At 39.1% G+C, this 19,118-nt stretch overlaps 1 protein-coding gene across 1 annotated transcript; it reads left to right on the top strand.

Moving 5' to 3' along the window:
* Positions 1-16,925: 16,925 nt before the first annotated feature.
* On the top strand, positions 16,926-17,414 carry FERD3L (Fer3 like bHLH transcription factor; the record flags this gene model as incomplete). Its single annotated transcript, XM_084230256.1, has 1 exon — positions 16,926-17,414. The coding sequence occupies one exon, from the start codon at positions 16,926-16,928 to the stop codon at positions 17,412-17,414; it is 489 nt and encodes a 162-aa protein (XP_084086382.1).
* Between the last annotated feature and the right edge of the window lie 1,704 nt (positions 17,415-19,118).

The raw sequence follows: 19,118 nt of genomic DNA, 5'->3' as shown, positions 1-19,118 counted from the left end.
CTAGTGCAAAAGACAATTATTGGTACGAGCAGATAAGCCACCAAATCTGCTGCCGAAGGCACTGCTCATACGAGGGAGGGGAATCACTCACGGCATCTACTATATCACACCAGGAGCCGTCAGGCTTCCTGGCCTTCTCTGGCTGTAGTCTCGGCTACAAGGCACACACAGCATCCACCCCCAGGATGCACTAGCTCTGGGATTGGCAATTTTATTCTGTTGGGGGTAATCGCCAACCCTCAGGGTTTCTGTCTGCAGTTGCTCCAACACTCGGCCTTCATGGCCACCCATGCGACTCGCAGACCCCTGCACTCAAGCCAACCCACTGCACAAGCACATGGGTTGGGGATCAAAACTCTACATGTGGCTTGGGCTCCACCCCAAGCCACGTTCCCCACCCGTCCCCCAAGGACAGGTTCCACAGCTCCTCACCCTCACTCAAGAATGAGCAGGGCATCACCCACAGGTGATTTTACGAGACTCACAGTTCTTCAGCATACTAAGGCTGCTTAACAGCCACTCAGGGCTTCTCAACTTAGCATCAGTACCAGCTTTTGCCTTCTTAGTTGGCTTTTCTCCTCCACCTGGCTGCTGGGCATAACAGGCTGCTTTTGGCCATCTAGGCCCACTGGCCACCCCCAGATTCTCAAAACAAAAACATAACCTGCCAAGGTCCTCCGCCTTCTGGCGGGATTGTCAGTCCAAGATCATCAGTTCATCAGTCTATCAGTCCATTGGCCTCTCCCTGCTTCAGCAATGGCCTGCTGCCTCAGGGGTCATTGGCTGGTCCTATCCGGTGTCGTTGGCTGGTCCTTTCGGGCGTCTCCTTCACGCCAGGTCTCATCCTGTAGCTCGTGGACGTATCCATCTTCTATACCGCCATGGAGCCTCCAGCGTCGTCACAGGCAGTCTTTTACTCCTTAGTCCTTCCAGGTCTTCGGAGGGCTCCAATACCCATCTGCATGGATCTTGCTGACTTACGCCAATTGTAAGGGGCCAGGACAGGACACAGTGCAGGTTTTCTGATCCCATGCAGACCGGGTAAAGGAGGAGTCAGAGTCCTCAGTAGTTTTGCAGGTTTTTTATTGGGGTTCACCAGGCATATGGCAGGCAGGGGTGCTGGCAGCAAGTCTTCACTCTATCTGGGCTCTCTAGCGTTCGTTCTGCTGCTTCTCGGCTGCTCTTTCGGCTTCTGCTGCTGCTGCTGCTGCTGCTGCTGCTGGCGTCCCCATGATGCCACCCTTAAAAAGCACAGTCTTAGCTCAGCTGAATCCCATCTACCTATGCCCACACCCTATTCCAGGTGCCCGCCATCAGGCATGCATTCAGGACAAGGATCCATCATCTATCCTGATGGCGGAAGGGCAGAAAAGCCTGATATTTTCTTTACCCTACAGCCCCCTTCTTTATCATCTGTGTATGTTTGCAATGTTTCTTCTTAGATGAAAGAAAGCAAATTGAAAATAACTAACAATATTATGGTATTGTTTCCAATGTTTATTAATTACAAGAGCAGCACTGAAACAGCTCACACTCTGCCTATGCAGTTTTTGGTTTCCATAGCATGCTAACTTTCAATCTGATATCCTAACAAGGTCAAAGTCTCCAGACTGAGCAAGAGCTAAACCAAAACAAATCTTGCAAGTGTTATTTTATCTATAAAGTACAGATAAATTTTCAGGTACTTTAAAAGCCATATGACCATTTTTCTCTCTAGAATCTTAAAATTTCAAGTGCAGTGTTGTAAGGTCAGGAAGATCACAGTGCCGGTTTTCTACAATCCAGCAGACCAGGTAAAGGAGGAGTCAGAGTCATTGGTGGTTTTTTGCAGGTTTTTATTGGGATTTACCAGGTACATGGCAGGCAGGGGTGCTGGGGGGCCGGGAGGCTGGCAGGCCTCCCAGCCCCCAGCAAGTTTTGACTCTGTCTGGGCTCTCCAGCGTTCATTGCTGGTCTCTCAGCTTCTGCCAGCATCCCCATGATGCCACCCTTAAAAGCCCAGTCCTAGCCCAGGTGAATCCCATCTACCTATGCCCACACCCTACTCCAGGTGGCTGCCATCAGGCATGCATTCAGGACTGCAGGGTTCCATCATCGATCCTAATGGTGGGAGGGCAGAAAAACCTGATACCTTTTACCTTACCTTACAAGTGTCTAATCATTTCTGCTATATTCAGTATGGCTACTATATTATAACTCTACCTTATAACAACCTGTCAGATGTATCATATACTTCCTAATGGATTCCAATCCAACATAACCAGTCCAAAAATATTGATCCTAAGAGAGCCACTTTAAAGGCAGTTGACCATGGAGAAGAATAAATCAAAATCAAGGCATATAATCAAAGTCCAGGTAGTAGGAACAGAGACTGAGTTTGAACGTTTGGGAGAAACAGAGATACCCTGAGATCACATACCTGTGTGGGATAAAATGTAAAGAGACTTAGGAATAATTCTATTAATCTTACCACTAATCGATGAGGTATCTTGTGACTCTAAAAGACAGCAGAGGGACAGGCTCAAATCTGGATTTGAGAACTAGGTGAAAAAGAGGATAACAAAAGTGTGTAACAAGCTACTTTGCCAAATAACATAACTGATAGGATTAATGCCACTTGGATGGGATAAGGAGAGTTTTTTTTTTTTTTAAATCTGAGTTTTCTTTTGGCAGAGAGAGAGCAAAATCTTGTGAGTTTTCATCATTCGGGACCCACAGAGATAAAGACAGTAATGGTTTCCACTATGATAATGATTTTCTCCATCCATGATACTAACCAATATGAGATTACATAATCCTCAAATGATAGCTATAAAAAACCACAAAGAGGCTAAAGACAGTGCAGGATAACCAGAAAATCCTGCCCAATGAGGTTGATGAGTCAGGAAGCAGGAAAATGGTTACAGAGCCTTTCAATTCAAAGTTGTGAGTTCTGATACAGCCAGCATTTTTAAGCTTAAGGAAATAAATTTAGAAGATATAATATAGGACAGAAATAAATCTAAATAATACCCTTTGTAGCCTCATTTAAAGAATGATATTAAATAAAAATGTCTAGTGAATCCAATACAATATTCTTCATTGACATAAAAGGTGATAAAAGATTCCAAACAGAATGCAAATAAATTTGAAGGTATAAATTTAACTGAAAATTATTGAGAAAAGATTGTGTCAAACTCTGTGCTGATATCATTAAAATTACAGGGGATGCATTGTAACGTGTTATTCAAATCCCTGAGGCTGGGGTCTATTTTTGAATCCCGACTTTAGCATGTACACATTTGTGAATTCAATCATTTTAAGTCTCACTTGGAAAATGGGGAAATGAGAACATTTTTTGAATAAGGTTGTGGTATCAAATGAAATAATGCATTCTCAGCACTTAACACACAGTAAGTATTCATTAACATTTATTATTGTTGTTACTGATATTAGACCGGCCCTAAAGGAATCCAGGTTTAATGAGAAGGGAATAATTATGAGTAATTCAGATTACATCTTTCTAAACCTACTAATTTTGATGCCTACAACTTGGAAGATAGTGTTCAAAGCACTGGGGATTCACCAAAGAATCATAACGATAAAGTCTGGTCTTCATATAGCCTGCCAGTTTGTACATTCAATGAAGCAGACGCGGTGACCCTGGTAGAAATGAAAGAGGTTGATGTGTGTATGCACAGAAAGGGGTGGGTTCAATACCTGTGAAAGATAAAGAGAGAGCAAGCAGAACTGGCAAGAAAGCTTTAGATTATAATGTTGATTCAACCAATCTTAGCCACTACAAGCCGACAAAGGGAGACTGTGCTAGCTAACTGTATCCCTCAGAGATGAATAAGCTCTTTCTAGAAGGTATATGTGTTTATTTTTTTATTATATTTTTTGTATGTTGTATTTATCATTGCTTTACCTGCCTGGATGCCACAGTTCACTCTGTGCCACATGCATTTAGCTCTAGTTCCATCACTGCAGATCTTCTTGGAATTACAATGAATACTCCTTGTCTTCCTTTTCCACTCTCCATTCTAAATTCCTCCCACCCACAGCTATCATTTCTGCTGCTCTTGGAGGTTTGTATAATGGTGTAGCTCAAACATTATTTCCAGGAGTTTGGGTCTGGTAACCTTATCCTCCTCAGTCATAATTAGACAAGGAAGTGACAAAGTGGATCACCCAAGTTCCAGTCATTTTCCTTCTACTTTTTTCTACTCATCAAAGGCTACTGGCTTCTCTTCCTACCTGCTGGTCCCTGAGGACTTCTAAGTATGCCCATGGCACCATAGCTTGTAGTTCAATAAGACATTTGCTGTCTTTGAAACTCAGCACCTCTAATTATTGAGTCCTAAATTTGGTTTCCAGTTTTTCCTACACTCCCACTGCCAGAGATAAGAACTTTTTGCTTGCACACTTTGTTTTTAATGATATGTTACCTGCTTGAAAAGTTTTATTTATTCTTCCCCATGCCATCATTGAAGCTTATCAATAGCCAACTAGTTCTGTTGTCCTTAAATGCATTGTATCCTCAATAGTTTTAAAAAGTATTATTCATTATACCAATCAAGACAATTTCTTCCACAGAATATCCTCCCACATCACCACCACTTTGTCCCAAGAACTGTGTTCCACATACCACTCAGGATAGCAAGTTTTCCACTCCCCAAATTCCAACCCAAATGACTACTTCCAAAGCATTCCTAGTAGCAACTATGTCAGTTCAGATATTCTAGAAAGGAGATATCAAGACCAAATTAGAAAAACATGAAGATGTATTTATTATTGCTTTGGGATTTTTGAAGAAGGTGTGGTAACTCCTGTGAAAAATAAAGGTAGCAAATAGAACTAAGCTGGAAAAATTTGAGACCATAAGAGTGAGCTGATGCAGAGCAGGAAAAAAAAAGTAAGCAAACATAATAGGGCATAAGAGAGAAAAGATTACCCATTGAGAATCCCACACTGAGCTGAAATGATGAGCTTCCAGTATTCCTTGGCTAGATCCTAGTAGTCCTTTTGTGAAGATGCTATCAAGAAAGATTATGGCAGGGAGAGAAAGGACTAGGGTCAAAATAAGGGGGGAGGTGCAATTGTATGGGGAACATAACCAAAATGAAAATGAATACATTGTGCAAAAATGAAAAATGATGTAAGAATTATATAAAATAAAATATTAAAAAAATAAAAAAAATATTCTCACAAAAAAAAAAAAAGAAAGAAAGCTTATGGTCTGAGCATGATCCACAATGCATTATAGTTGGAGCATATAGGTTGATTGCAATCTTTGAGATGGAAGAGAAATCTGAGCAGGACCCATCAATTGTTACCACTTGGAGTTCATAGTCTAATGAGGGAAACTGAAGATAAACATATACTGTGTTGGATACTTTGTGTGCTATGGAGGAAAATCAAGCAAGGGGATAGGGTTAGGGAGTGCTTGTCTGAGAGAGAAAGCACTAGTTTATATAGTGTAGTCAGGGAGTGCTTCTCTGATAAGCTGGTATCATTGAGGAAACTTAATAAATGGAGTGAGCTATGTGCAAGTCTGAGAGAAGATTTACAGCCAGGGGCAAAAGAAATGAAAAAAGTACTGAGGCAGATAATGTGCCTGCATGTTTGGAGATCAGCATGGAGACCTGTATAGCTAAAGACAGCATAGAGTGAAGTGGGGAGAAAATAATAAGGGATGAATTCTCTCAGGTATTTGGGTGAGAAAATAGTGTGTCATGTAGTGCCTTGTGTGACAATGTAATGACTCAACACAAGAGAAATAGAAACTTACTCAGTGTCTCCACTTGGCTACCTAGTAAGTTTTTTAAACTTCAGATAGTCAAAGCTGATATCCTGATATTTGTTCTTCCCCAAATCTGCTTTCCCTAGGTCTGCCCATTTTTCATGTATGACAATTTTTTTTGGGGGGATCAGCCTTGGCACCTTCCTTTCCTTCACTCCACATACAGTACATCAGCAAATATTGTTGAATATTCTTCAGAATATATCCTGAATACAACCACCACCAACCTGGGTTACTATAAGGGCCTTCTGACAGGTCTTCTTTTTCCTATCCCACTTTGAATTTAATTTCAATACATTTGCCAGAGGAACTCTTTTAAACTAAGTAAATCTTCAAAAGTCTTCTTATTCAAGAAAACAAAAAACCATCCCTTTTATTATTGAAACAAAAAAAATCAAATACTTGGGAATAAATCTAACAAAAGAGGTAAAGGACCTATACAAAGAAAACTATAAAACACTGTTAAAAGAAATAGAAGAAAACACAAAGAAATGGAAAGACATCCCCTGCTCATGGATTGGAAGAATAAACATTATTAAAATGGCCATCCTACCAAAAGCAATATACAGATTCAATGCTATTCCAATCAAAATTTCAATGTCATTCTTAAAAGAAATAGAGCAATTATTGATGAAATTCATATGGAATCACCAAAAACCCTGAAAAGCCAAAGCTCTCCTGAAAAAAAAAAAGAAGGGAATGGAGGCATCACACTCCCAGACTTCAAACTATACTACAAAGCCATAATCATCAAAACTGGATGGTATTGGAACAAGCACAGACACACAGACCAATGGAATCAAATAGAAAATCCAGAAATAAACCCACTGATTTATGGTCAACTAATCTTTGACAAAGGAGCAAAGAATATGCATTGGAGCAAAGAAAGTTTGTTCAATAAATGGTGCTGGGAAAATTGGGTTGCTACACGCAAAAGAATGAAGCTTGACTACTACCTAACACCATGCACAAAAACCAACTGAAAATGGATTAAAGAACTAGGCATAAGACCTGAAACCATAAAATACACAGAAGGAAATATAGGCGAAACACTACATGACATGCACATCAAAGACATCTTTACAGACACATCACCCAAAGCTGTGATAGTGAAGGCAAAGATAAACAGCTGAGACTACATCAAATTAAAGAGCTTCTGCACAGCAAAAGAGACAATAACAAAAACAAAGAGAAACCCCACCGACTGGGAGAACATTTTTGCACACAACACTAATGATAAAGGACTGATCACAAAAATCTACAAAGAGCTGATGAGACTCAACAAAAACAAAGAAAATAATCCAGTCAAAAATGGGCAGAAGAGCTAAGAAGAACTTCTCCAAAGAGGAAATGCAAATGGCCAACAGGCATATAAAAAAATGTTCAACATCACTTGTAATCAGGGAAATGCAAATCAAAACTACCATGAGATACCATCTTACACCAGTGAGAATGGCACATATTAAAAAAAATAGTAACAACAAATGTTGGCGAGGTTGTGGAAAAAAAGGAACTCTCCTACACTGTTGGTGGGAGTGCAAACTGGTCCAACCACTATGGAAAGCCATGTGGAGATTCCTCACTCAGCTAAGATGGAGCTTCCATGTGATCCAGCAATTCCACTCCTAGGTATTTACCCAAAGGACACAGACACATCAGTTACAAAGAGCACCTGCACCCCTATGTTTATAGCAGCACTATTTACAATAGCTAAGCTTTGGAAACAACCCAAATGCCTAAAAATAGATGACTGGATCAAGAAGATGTGGTACATATACAAAGTGGAATATTACTCAGCATTCAAAAAAGATGAACACATGCAATTTGCAGCAACTTGGATGGAGCTGGAATGGATCAGGCTCAGGGAAATAAGCCAGAAAGAAAAAGAAAAATACCGGATGGTCTCACTCATAGCAGGAATCTAGAAAAAGAATAACTATAAGAAAGAATATATCAAAATCAAGAAACAACTATGAACCAGAGACACTCTATGGGGGTGGTGGGGTGCGGGGAAAGGAGGGCTTGGGGTCAAAATAAGGGGGTTGTAATTGTATGAGGAATATAAAAATAAAATTTTAATTTAAAAAAAAAGTCTTCTTATTCAAATGCAGCTTACTCAAAGTAAAAGTTAGTAGCTGAAAATGCCCTTCATGATAAAAGCCTGCCCCATATACCACACTGATATCATCTCCTGGTATTCATCCTTCCCTCCTTTCTTACTGTCTGGTGATCTCTATGATGTTCCTCCAATATTCCCCGGCATTCCTTCATCTTCCCTTCTCTGAAATGTCAGTTTTTTTCTGCCTGGAATACTCTCATCTGATATACACTTACCTCCTTTCTTTCTACCTTCAATACTGCAAGAATGAGCATAGACATTCAATAATATTTTTTTCAAAAAAATACGTATTTTTAAATTTAGTGCACAATACATTTAGTGTAAAATAGGAAGACCGACTGTAATTTGTATATATAATGTATGCTAATAATTTTAATAGATTTAATTCCATTTTCATATTAAGTCGAAGCATCTTTGAAGAGGTTAGATTGAACCAAATTAAATTGCCCACTTTTCTTAGGTTAAAGATGGTTTGATTTTGGCAATTACATATGTTTCAAGTTAATACTAATATTTTCCTCATATCAAAAATGACTATTATGATGGCAAAAACTTTTGAAAATTTTTAAATCAAAAAATCATAACATAGCTTAATCTCCACATATACAAATAATTTATAGATTTAAGGAGAACTGTCAAACCTATAACATTTATTACAAAGAAAAGTCACTATTAAAAATAATGTGCAAAAATATAGCATGAGGGGAATGAGGGAAAAAAGGAATTATTTGGGAGTCATAGTTTATAGTGTCCTGAGGGATATTTTTTCCTTCACACCTTTCTAATTTTCCACATGTTTTTTCAAAAAGAAGTGAAGAATTTGGAGAGGGTTCAAACAACAAATCATATAAGAGCTAATATAATTGAAAATTTGGAAAATAGATTTATCCCAAAGGCTGACCGAAATGAAATTATTTCATATGAAGAGGAAAAACTTGGAGGACAAAAATTCAATAACTGATTTAAGAAAATTATAAGTGATACTTTAAAATAGATACAAAGGGGGCCTCCCTGGTGGTGCAAGGGGTTAAGCACCGCACTACGAAGCAATCCGCAGCTTCTGCAGCACGAGTTCAAGCCCCAGCCAGCCAAGGAGCAATCCATATGGCGAAGCAGACCTCTCCTGTCTCACCTGCTGCTCCCCTCAGCAGTGTATTTCAGTCAGTCTGCCTGTTCTGTCCCCCACTGTCTCTGGTGAATCCTCTCACCCCCATATCTCTGCCGGTACCCCAGCTCTTGTATGCATAAATAAATCTTTTTAAAAAACAGATACAAAGTACCTATCTGTTTAAGTCTTTCATCCTCTAGGTGCAAGCAGAAGACAGCACTGTAATAAAAAAGATCAGAGCTACACTGGAAGTAGATTCTCTCTCACATATTAATCTGTATTTGAGAAGTACAACTGTATTCCAGATCATTACAAATCCAGCGTCCTGTTGCTCTGCCATTCTGAAGATTGGAGCCAGTATACTATGACCTGAGAACCAAATTCTGCCTGCCACCTACTTTTGTAAATAAATTTCTATTGGGAAGTAACTATACCATTCATGCATGTATTGTCTATGACTGTTTTCAAACTACAACAGTAGAGTTGAGTAGTAATGACAGGCCATACAGTCTGCCAAACCGAAAACAGGCACTCTCTAGTCCTTTACAGAAAAAGTTTTCAACTCCTGCAGTAAAGTCTATATGTCAATCCTCACTCACCATCCAAACACCAGTGTTCCAGACTGTGGGAAAAGGGCAAGAGACCAAGTGAAAGGCAAACACTTCCCTTTTCAAAAGACCAACTTGAGCTTGTACATATCACTTCTCATTTATCCAACTGTTGTGAATGTAGCTGGGCAGAAATGTACCCAGTTACAAAAAGTGTGGGTGGGTCTATTACGAAAAGGAAAAAGGGTAGATAGATCCTGAGGAACAGCAAGCAGTTTTGGTCACAATTTTCCCTGAAAAAAGGAAAGTGCTGTAGGTGGAAATAAGGATGAAAAGGATAAGCCTTTTGTATTTTTTTAAGATTTATTTACTTATGCATACAAGAGCTGGGGTGTAGGCCAGAGGTGTGGGGTGGGGTGTGTGTGAGAGGATTCACCAAGACAGAGTGGGGGAGCAGAACAGGCAGACTAACTGAAATACACTGCTGAGGAAAGAAGCAGGTAAGACAGGAGAGGTCTGCTGTGCCATATGGGCCAGCTCCATGGCCAAGATCAAACTTGTGCTGCAGTAGCTGCGGATTGCTTCATAGTGCTGCGTAAGTGCCCCAGGATAAGCCTTTTGAAGACTTTTTTATCAAATGAGTAGATTCTTACAATGAGAAGCACTTCACAACATGGAAACCTACTTCAGGAACTTGGTCTCTTCCTCACTTATTCATAGTTAAATATAGTTCACCCAGAACAAAGTAATATTAATAATTTAAAGAACAGCAGACCATCAGATTTGTCTTTTTGTATGTTTGTTTTTTAGTTTGTTGTCTAGTCACTTTGTTTTCAGTGCCTAGAAATAAGCCTTCTGCAATGGTAACTTTAACCTGGCATGTAGTATCCCATGTACAGTCTATTCTTGTTATTCTACAATACTTCAGTGTAATTTCAAAGATTCTAGCTACAGATTCAGTTGCTTTTTACACTCCCCATTCACGTCCACCTCCCTGACACACAAAAGCACACATAAATAAGATGCATGGTCAACAATTTAATATGCATTTATATTTTTGAGTGCCTTATCTTAGCAGGTCTCCATGTTATGTTCCCAGGGAATATGGAAATAAACTTATTAAATAGGATAAGAGTCAGCAAACTACAGCCCAAGGGCCAAATCCAGCCAACTGCCAAATGTTGTAAATAATTTTAGAGAACACAATCTTCTTTTACATATTGCCCATGGCTACTTTTATACTACAAAGGCAAAGTAATTCAGCAAAGACTGTATGACCTGTAAAATGTCTAAATTATTTACTGTTTGCTTCCCTGAACTACAGTATTCAGGGGAGCCCTTACTTTCATTTGAACTCAGACTTATAATAAGAATAGGAACAAGTTGCTTGTATGTAAGCAAGAATTTCTTAACTCTAAATATAGACAAATCCTAGAAAAGATTTCCTTTTACATTTGAAGATATTTTCCCCTAGAGCTTTCAAGCAAAAAAAAAAAAAGCTACTGATTTAGTTTGGAAATATTTTAATAAAATGAATAAGTTTAATGAGGAAAGAATGGTATTTTCAATGATAAATTATGCTGTAATAATTGGATAACCAGTTAAAAACCAAATAAATCTTGATCATCCCCTCTGTTACTAATACCACACAAAGTCATGTCTAGGTTGGTTAAATTTCTAAATGTACGAGGAAAAATAGCAAGTTTTTAAAAATATGTAAAATAATGTCTTTCATGACTTTGAAATAACTTAAGATTTCTTAAATATGAAATATAAAAGGAATATATATATATAATCTGACAAAAAGGAATGTATATATAATTTCTTCCATATTAAAACTAAAAAATTTGTACCAAAAGTCCAAAGAATATAGAGTAACAGGAACTCTCACTCATTACTGGTGGTAGCAATGATAGTTACAGCCAAGACAATTGTTGAAAGACAATTTAGCAATTCCTTATAAATGAAATATACTCTTAGCATACAATTCAGTTGTGCTCCTTGGTATTTATCTAAAGGCATTTGAAAACTTATATGTCTACACAAAAACGTGCTCACTTACATTTATATCAGTTTTACTCATAATTATTAAAATTTGGAAGCACCTAGCAGTAATTCAGTAATTCCATCCAGACATGAAATAATATTCAGCAGTAAAAATAAAAGAACTATCAAGCCATGAAAAACATGGAGGAACTCTAAATGCATATTACCAAATGAAAGAAGCCAATCCAAAAAGGCTATTCTGTATGCCTCCAACTGTATTACATTCTGGAAAATACAAAATTATGGAGACAATAAAAAGATCAGTGATTATTAGAGGGTGAGAGGGAAAGAAAATGAGTGGGCAGAGCATAGGCAATTTCTGGAACAGTGAAAATACTCTGTATTATGATTGCTTTGTCTCTTAATATATTTGTCAAAACCCATAGAATGTACAGCATCAAAAGTAAATCCCAAATATGTCAGAGTTAAATATTTGTCCATAAACTATTTTCTTAAGATTTATGTATTTATCCATACGAGAACTGGGGTACAGGCCAGAGGTGTGGGGAGTGAAAGGACTCACCAGAAACAGTGGGGAGCAGAACAGGCAGATTGATCGTAATACACTGCTGAGGGGAGCAGTGGGCAAGTCAGAAGATGTCTGCTATGCCATGTGGGTAGCTCCCTGGCCAGGGATCAAACATGTGCTGCAGTGGCTGTTGATAGCTTCACAGTGCTGCATGTTTTTTGTGGGACCCTCACCTGCGGCTGAGGAACGAACCAGTGCTGCAGAGGTTGTGGGCAGTCTTGCAGCCCAGTGCTCAACCGCTGCGCCACCAGGGGAGGCCCCACAGTGTTGCATCTTAACCCTTGTGCCATTAGGGAGGCCCCTGCCCACACACTATTGACTTTGGTAATTCTGTTGTGTAGGTTCATCAGTTGTAATAAATATAGTCCCCTGGTGTGAGATGTTGATCATAAAGTAGACTATTCATGTGTGGGAGCATGGTATATATAGGAAATCTCTGTACCTTTCCTTCAATTTTGCTGCAAACCTTAAATTTACATTAAGCTTAAATTTTTTAGTCTTAATAAAAATACAGGAAAAATTTTAATTGAAAGACAAATATCAAAATAATGAAAAGGAAATCCATAGGGTAGTAGAAGATATGTGTAACACACATATCTGCATAACACTCATATCTAGAACACTTATATATATAAATACATTATAAAAATTAGCAAAACATTTCAGCCCTTTACAAAGGACCCACTGCCAAATTAATTGCTATGAAATGGTGTTCAATTTCATTTATCAGAGAAATGTAGATCAATACCACAATATGATACTCTTGCACATATTCAGAATATATCAAAAATGCCAACTGTTGAAGAAACTGGAATACTCTACAACACTGGTTGCAATGTAAATTGTGAAAATCATTTTAAAATACAATTTATCAGTAACTACTAAAACTTATCATATACATAACCTATTCCATCTGTAGGTGTATACCTAAAAGGAATGCATAAAATTTCTTACCAAAGATATGTACAGCAATATCCATAGCAATGCCATTTGTAGTAACTGAAAACTGGAAACGATCTAAATGCCATTAAATAGTAGAAGGAACACATTAATAGTGTATATTCATAGAATGAAATGTTATTTAGCAATTAAAATAATATAGATGACTTTCATAAAAAATGTTGAGAGAAAGACACAAAAGTATACACAGAGTAGAGCTTGTTTTCATATAATACTCAAAAATTGGTAAATCTTAGAATTCATAGAATAATACCTTGAAGAGTGGCTAGTGATTTGATTTGGGTATGAAGTTGTGGAGGAGGTTGAAAGAGTTTCAGGATATGTAATAAAGATGTATCTGTTTTTACATTATCTCCAACTTCAAAAAGCACTCTGTTTCTTGATTTGAGCACTGGTTCATGAGTATGTTTACTATATTAAAATCCATTAAGTTTCACATATATGATTGTGAATTTTTAAGTATCTATATTAAACTTCAAAAAAAGTTTACCTAATGTAAGGTATATAGATGTCTAAATTTAAAATCAGTCATAACTATAAACCATAGATAATTTGAAATTGAGAAGAGCATGCAGGTTCCTTCTCTCTGACACCTGAGGGAGCATTTCTTAGAACTTTCTCCCCTGCAATCATGACAATCATCTACCTTTCTTCTATCTTATCATTTTCCCTAGAATCACTTAATGATCCTGAAAGAATAGGAAAAGGGGCGTGAATAAGGGAGGGTTCGGTACTTCTTTCATCTACAATTTTCTGCTCATCGCTGTCAATATCATCTTTCAGCCACCTTGTGAATTATTGCTCAAGTTATTTTTGGTCTTTTTTTCCTGCTTTGATTCTGAATGCAAAATATTACACATAAAATGTTTAATGTTTCATTAGAATGGCCAATAGATTGTAAAGTAAGATAAACTGTTATTTCATGTTAATTTCTTGAAACATCTTGAGCAAAATTTGTGTTTGGCTTATCAAACTCTTTTTTGAAAGCCTACATGTAGTTGTAGCTGTTGGATATAAACTATCAGGCTAGAACACAAAGGAGTCAAATTGAATTTAACTTACTTTAATCCTCAGTTGAGTCTTTTTAAAAAAATTGTTTCTCTCTTAACTTTCAAATCTAGAAAAGAAAATATTGTTTTCTTTAAGAGGGATAACTTTTAATCACTTACTACTTTTTAAATTTACTATATTTATTATTTATAATTACTCTGGGACCAAATATCTACAAAAGTCTTTTTAAAATAAAGTAGATATTTTAAAATAAGCAGAGAAGCAGAATTTCACTTATTTATTCTATAGTTAGGTAGTTATATTTATAAAGAAAAACAGCCAATCATTACCAAAACAGATTTTTAACATGTTTTTCTAATTATGTCACCATTATTAGAAATATGTTAGATAAACTGAAATTACTCCAGTATAACAGCAGTATTTGTCTTTGGATTTTATGATGAAAGTGAAGAGAAAGAATTTTAAAATTATTGCTACATATAAACATTTTCCTAAATTCCTTAATATTTAAAATTGATGTCACCCAATGCTGCATGTTGTTTACATTCATTTTGTTACAGATTCTCTTGTGATATGGTTGTTGGGATGTTCATTCCCTTCGATAAAATCACAAGGTATTTTATTCCAAGAAAATTGACTCTGTGCAGTCACACAATAGCAAGGACTCTTATTTCAATTAAATTTAAAATTTTAATTTCTATCATTGTTTTCCTCATTAAGTGTCCTAATGTAATTTGTTTGGGAACTAGTTTCTCACTTGGTGAGATATTTAATCCATTTATATATACACTGAAAAGAGAAAATAGAAGCCACTGTGAAACATTTAACAACTAAAATTCAGCCATAAAATTTGCCCCAAATATTTAATAACACATTAAGTTAAACAGTGGTAAGAACAGTGGTAAGAAAGCATGCTACTGCTCGTCAAAACAAAAATTAATTCTCATTTATTCCTTAGCCACCGTTGAAATTCCAATTTATTTTAATGCTTCAGTCTTATCTTTGAAAGAAGTTTAGTAAAAACCAAATAGATAATTATAATAACCTATCTAATTCTCATTAACTCTCTTACGAATGTAATTTTCGATGTTTTCTGCCTACTAAGGCAAATTGGAAAGTGAAGAGTAAACACACCAAGAAAATCAATGAACCGACAAAAGAGCAGGAAGAGCCCAGACAAAAATGGGTTAAAAAGAAAAAGAAAAATTTAACATGATACTGTTTTATCAAAGCCTCAATCAAAGCAATATCTAGTAGTACACAGTAGGAGGCCAGGAAAAAGAAAAGAAATTGTGCTTACCTGTCAGAAATAGGAGGTCTCTGGGAGCTGTCCAATGTACTAACTAAACCTCACAGTAACATTTGCCTTCTTACTAGAAATCGATGTCCACAGCGATTCTCCCTTTAACCAAGACTTCTCCATACTCTTCTTTTTAAAGGCTGTCTCTTCTAATCTATGTCATCCTGCCCCCACCATGTCTTTTTTTTTAAAGCCTTACAATGAACAATTAAAGGAATACAGCTACTGGCAAAGGGTAGATTTTTTGTTGTTGTTAAAAAACAGAGATAATATGAAATCAGCAAAATTTCATTTTCATTGTGGCAAATTTAAAATATTTTTTTCATTTCAAAAAATAATCTGAAAATAACCAAAATCTTCCTTAAATAGAATTCAATAAAACATCATTTCTGTTCTTAAGTCCTTAGGGAGATACAAATCAAGAAGGAACAGAAACCAACGGAATTAGGAATTTTCTTTGTTCACAGATACTGATCAGCAATTTAAGGATCTAAAGACTTCTCAACAGAGGCTGAACTGATCAACCCGTTGTTTTATCAAAGATAAGATTGCACTTGTGAAAGGAGATTGAATTTATTTTGTTTTGAGGAGGGTTTTCTGGACTTATACAGACTGGAATTATACAGTAAAGCATCCTCGAAGAAAACATTCTGAGCCTCCACTTTTCATTTGCCACCATAACTATTGTCCTTGAAGTAAAATCCTCTGAGCGAGTAGGAGATAAAGGGTAGGGAAAGTAAAGTCAAGTATCTCAATTGTTAGGCTGATTACAACAAAACAGATTTTAGAAGTCAGGGTTTCTAAAGCTGCAGGAGACCTGTTTACCGTACCCTGGAAGGAGAAAGCCGGTTCCAACAGCTACTCTGGGGAATGCGCTCTCGGCCCCCCTACCGTGCTTACTTAAGCTAATGGAAGGTCTTGCCTTTCAGCAGCCGCTGCACTGGGATACCAGACAAACAGCTCCCCTGACCCCTGGCAGGCAGGGCCCCTCTTCAGGACATCATTAAAAGCACATGCACTTGTTTCACACTCATTGGCAGCCTCGGGTGGCAGAACTACCCTGAAGCCAAGGAGAAACCAGAGCAGTGGAAAACACTCTCGCTTTAAAAAAAATTTAACGTACATTAAAGAGCTACATGCGATAAGGATCCTGAAGAACATCAGTTGGCTGCAGGGTGAGGAAGGACACAAAAAACACAGCAGGTAAGAACTGGGGGTTGTTGCCAAGAAGGAACTGCTCCAGGTGGTGCGGCAAAAAAGAATCCCAGTGCTGGAGATCTGTCTCCTCTGTCTTCCATGAGTGCTCAAAGCTTGTCTTCCTCCATCAGCTTCCAGAGGAGTGATATTTTCAGAGCCTTCCCTAAAGGTGCGACTAATCCTGTTATCAGCTTGCTTTCAATATTAAAGTCCTCTGGCCCTTAAGGGATGGGGCTTAATCCGAATTCAAGACTATTAGCAAGCCCATCACCAGTTTCGCCCCTCCCTGAGCGCAACCGATGAGACGCGGAACCCAGGCAACGCTATGGCGGTCTATCCGGAGAGCTGCGTGGATGCCTCCGTGCTGGACTTCGTCGCAGACTTGTCCTTGGTCTCCTCGGGCCACCCTCTTCTTTGTGACTTCGCGCCCGGGGTCCGCTTTGGGGATCAAGACCTTGCGCTCCGAGAGGACAGACCCAGGAGGTTGGCTCGCTTTGAAGAGGGGGACCCAGTAGAGGAGGAGGGAGAAGAAGAGGGGGAGGAGGAGCAGGAGGAGGAAGAGGAGCACGGAAGAAACTCCTCCCTGCTGTGCCGCCCCAAGAGGAAAAGGGTGATCACGTTTGCCCAGCGCCAAGCCGCCAATATCCGCGAAAGGAAGAGGATGTTCAACCTCAACGAGGCCTTCGACCAGCTGCGGAGGAAGGTGCCCACTTTTGCTTATGAGAAGAGGCTGTCCCGGATCGAGACCCTACGTTTGGCTATCGTCTACATTTCCTTCATGACTGAGCTCTTGGAGAGCAGCGAGAAGAAGTAAAGCGGCTGAGCCGGGGTGGGATCGACGTGTCTGTCCCCTCCGCGCCTGGGCGCGCACAGGCTGGGGTGTTTCTGGACTCCGCAGCGGATAAGGCCGACAGGCCAGGAGGGAGGCTCCCAAAAAAGTCTCTCCTTCTGGAGCTTGATTCTGGATTGCAACCCCCCCCCCCCCACCCTGCCCTTGAGAAGCACCGTAGATTCACTCTATATACGACCGCGCTTAAACGAGTTTGAAGCCGGGGCGAACCCGGCATATTAGAGCAGGTTCCCTAGGCCAGCGCGCTGGAGTGTCTTGTGCAGTCGGAGTAGATGGGAAGCTAATCCTCCTCGAAAATGGCAGCGTTCGGGAGCTTTAAAACTCGTCTCTCCTGCCTGCCTTTTTTATTAATAGAAAAGTAAAGTAGACGTTACTACTTTTTTTTTTAAGGCCTGAAGACTCGGTGCTGCGCGTTCACCGCCAGTGCTTGCCCTGCCTGTGCTCTTAGGAAGAAGACACCTGCAGGGGTGTGGGGTGCAGCGTCTCCAGAGAGGCCAAGGAGCTCTAGATCACGACTTAGGAGATCCAGCCCTCCTTCTTTTGTGGAGAGACAGACGGAGATGAATAAAGAAAAGTCTAGGGGACAGGGTGAAAAACTGCGACGTCAGAGAAAGAACGTCCGTCTCTCCTCACACCTTCCTCCCTTCTCGCCTTCTCCTCCCGACTCCCCTCAGCCGGAACGCAAACTTTGCCCCTTTCGCGTAGAATCGGCAACTCTGTTCGGTATTTTCCAAGAACCCAAAGCCTGATCCTGAAGGTGCGTAGGGGATGCTCTGGGCGTCTGGGGGCGCTCATGGGCCTGCAGGGTGCCTTGGGTGCCCCAAGCTTAGGTGCCCCCTGATTCTTTCCCCTGCCGCCTCCAGGAAAAGGCGGGGTCTACTAAAAAGGAGCAGTGCCGCCTGAGGGCGCGCTTTTTTTTTTTTAAGCTGTCGGTAAGGAAGATAGTTTTCTTTCTAATTGCCTCTTAGGACTGTGAAAGCAAAAAGTCAAGTGAGGAGATGCATTCTGTTTTGCAAAATAAACGCCCGCGGTAGAAACGAGATTGAAACAGACCCACGCAGAGGAACTGCACGTCTAGTTTGGCCTCTCTCTTTCCGCACTTCTGCCTTCTGGGTGACCTGCTAGCACTGGAGTCTCGATGGGAGAGGATGAAGAGAGGACCAGGAGTGTACACTTGCCCAACTGCCTGTAAATTCTGTTACCCTAAAGTATAAGTCTTCAGTTATTTCAACAATTTATTTTGTCCCTTGCTTTCTCACCCACGCGTGCACGCACACAATTCTATCATACTTTTAGAAATACAATTCATTTTATTAAAAAGTAATATATACTCATCCTAGAAAATTTGGAGAACAAGTTTAAAAAGTAAGAAAATTTGTCACTCCATATTACCATACAGTTAGCATCTTAATCTAGTTCCTTCTGGTCTTTCTTTTCTCCTGTGCAGATATAAGCTCTATATTTAGCAAAGTTACTTTTGGATACTGATCTTTTTCACTCAGCATTCTAGAATGAGCACTTTGCCCTTGACTTGAAGTATTATTTAAACATAATTTTGTTTACTGAATTTTATTGTCATATCAGTGTATTAGAACTTCAAACCTTTGCAGGTGGATAGCTAAAATATTTCCTCATTAAAGAAATAAATGATGATGCAAAAAGCAATCC

The sequence above is a fragment of the Talpa europaea genome, assembly GCF_964194135.1.
Source record: "Talpa europaea genome assembly, chromosome: 3".
NCBI classification, from domain to species: Eukaryota; Metazoa; Chordata; class Mammalia; order Eulipotyphla; family Talpidae; genus Talpa; species Talpa europaea.
Note: the sequence above shows the minus strand (reverse complement) of the source record. Positions and strands in the feature narration are given on the sequence as shown.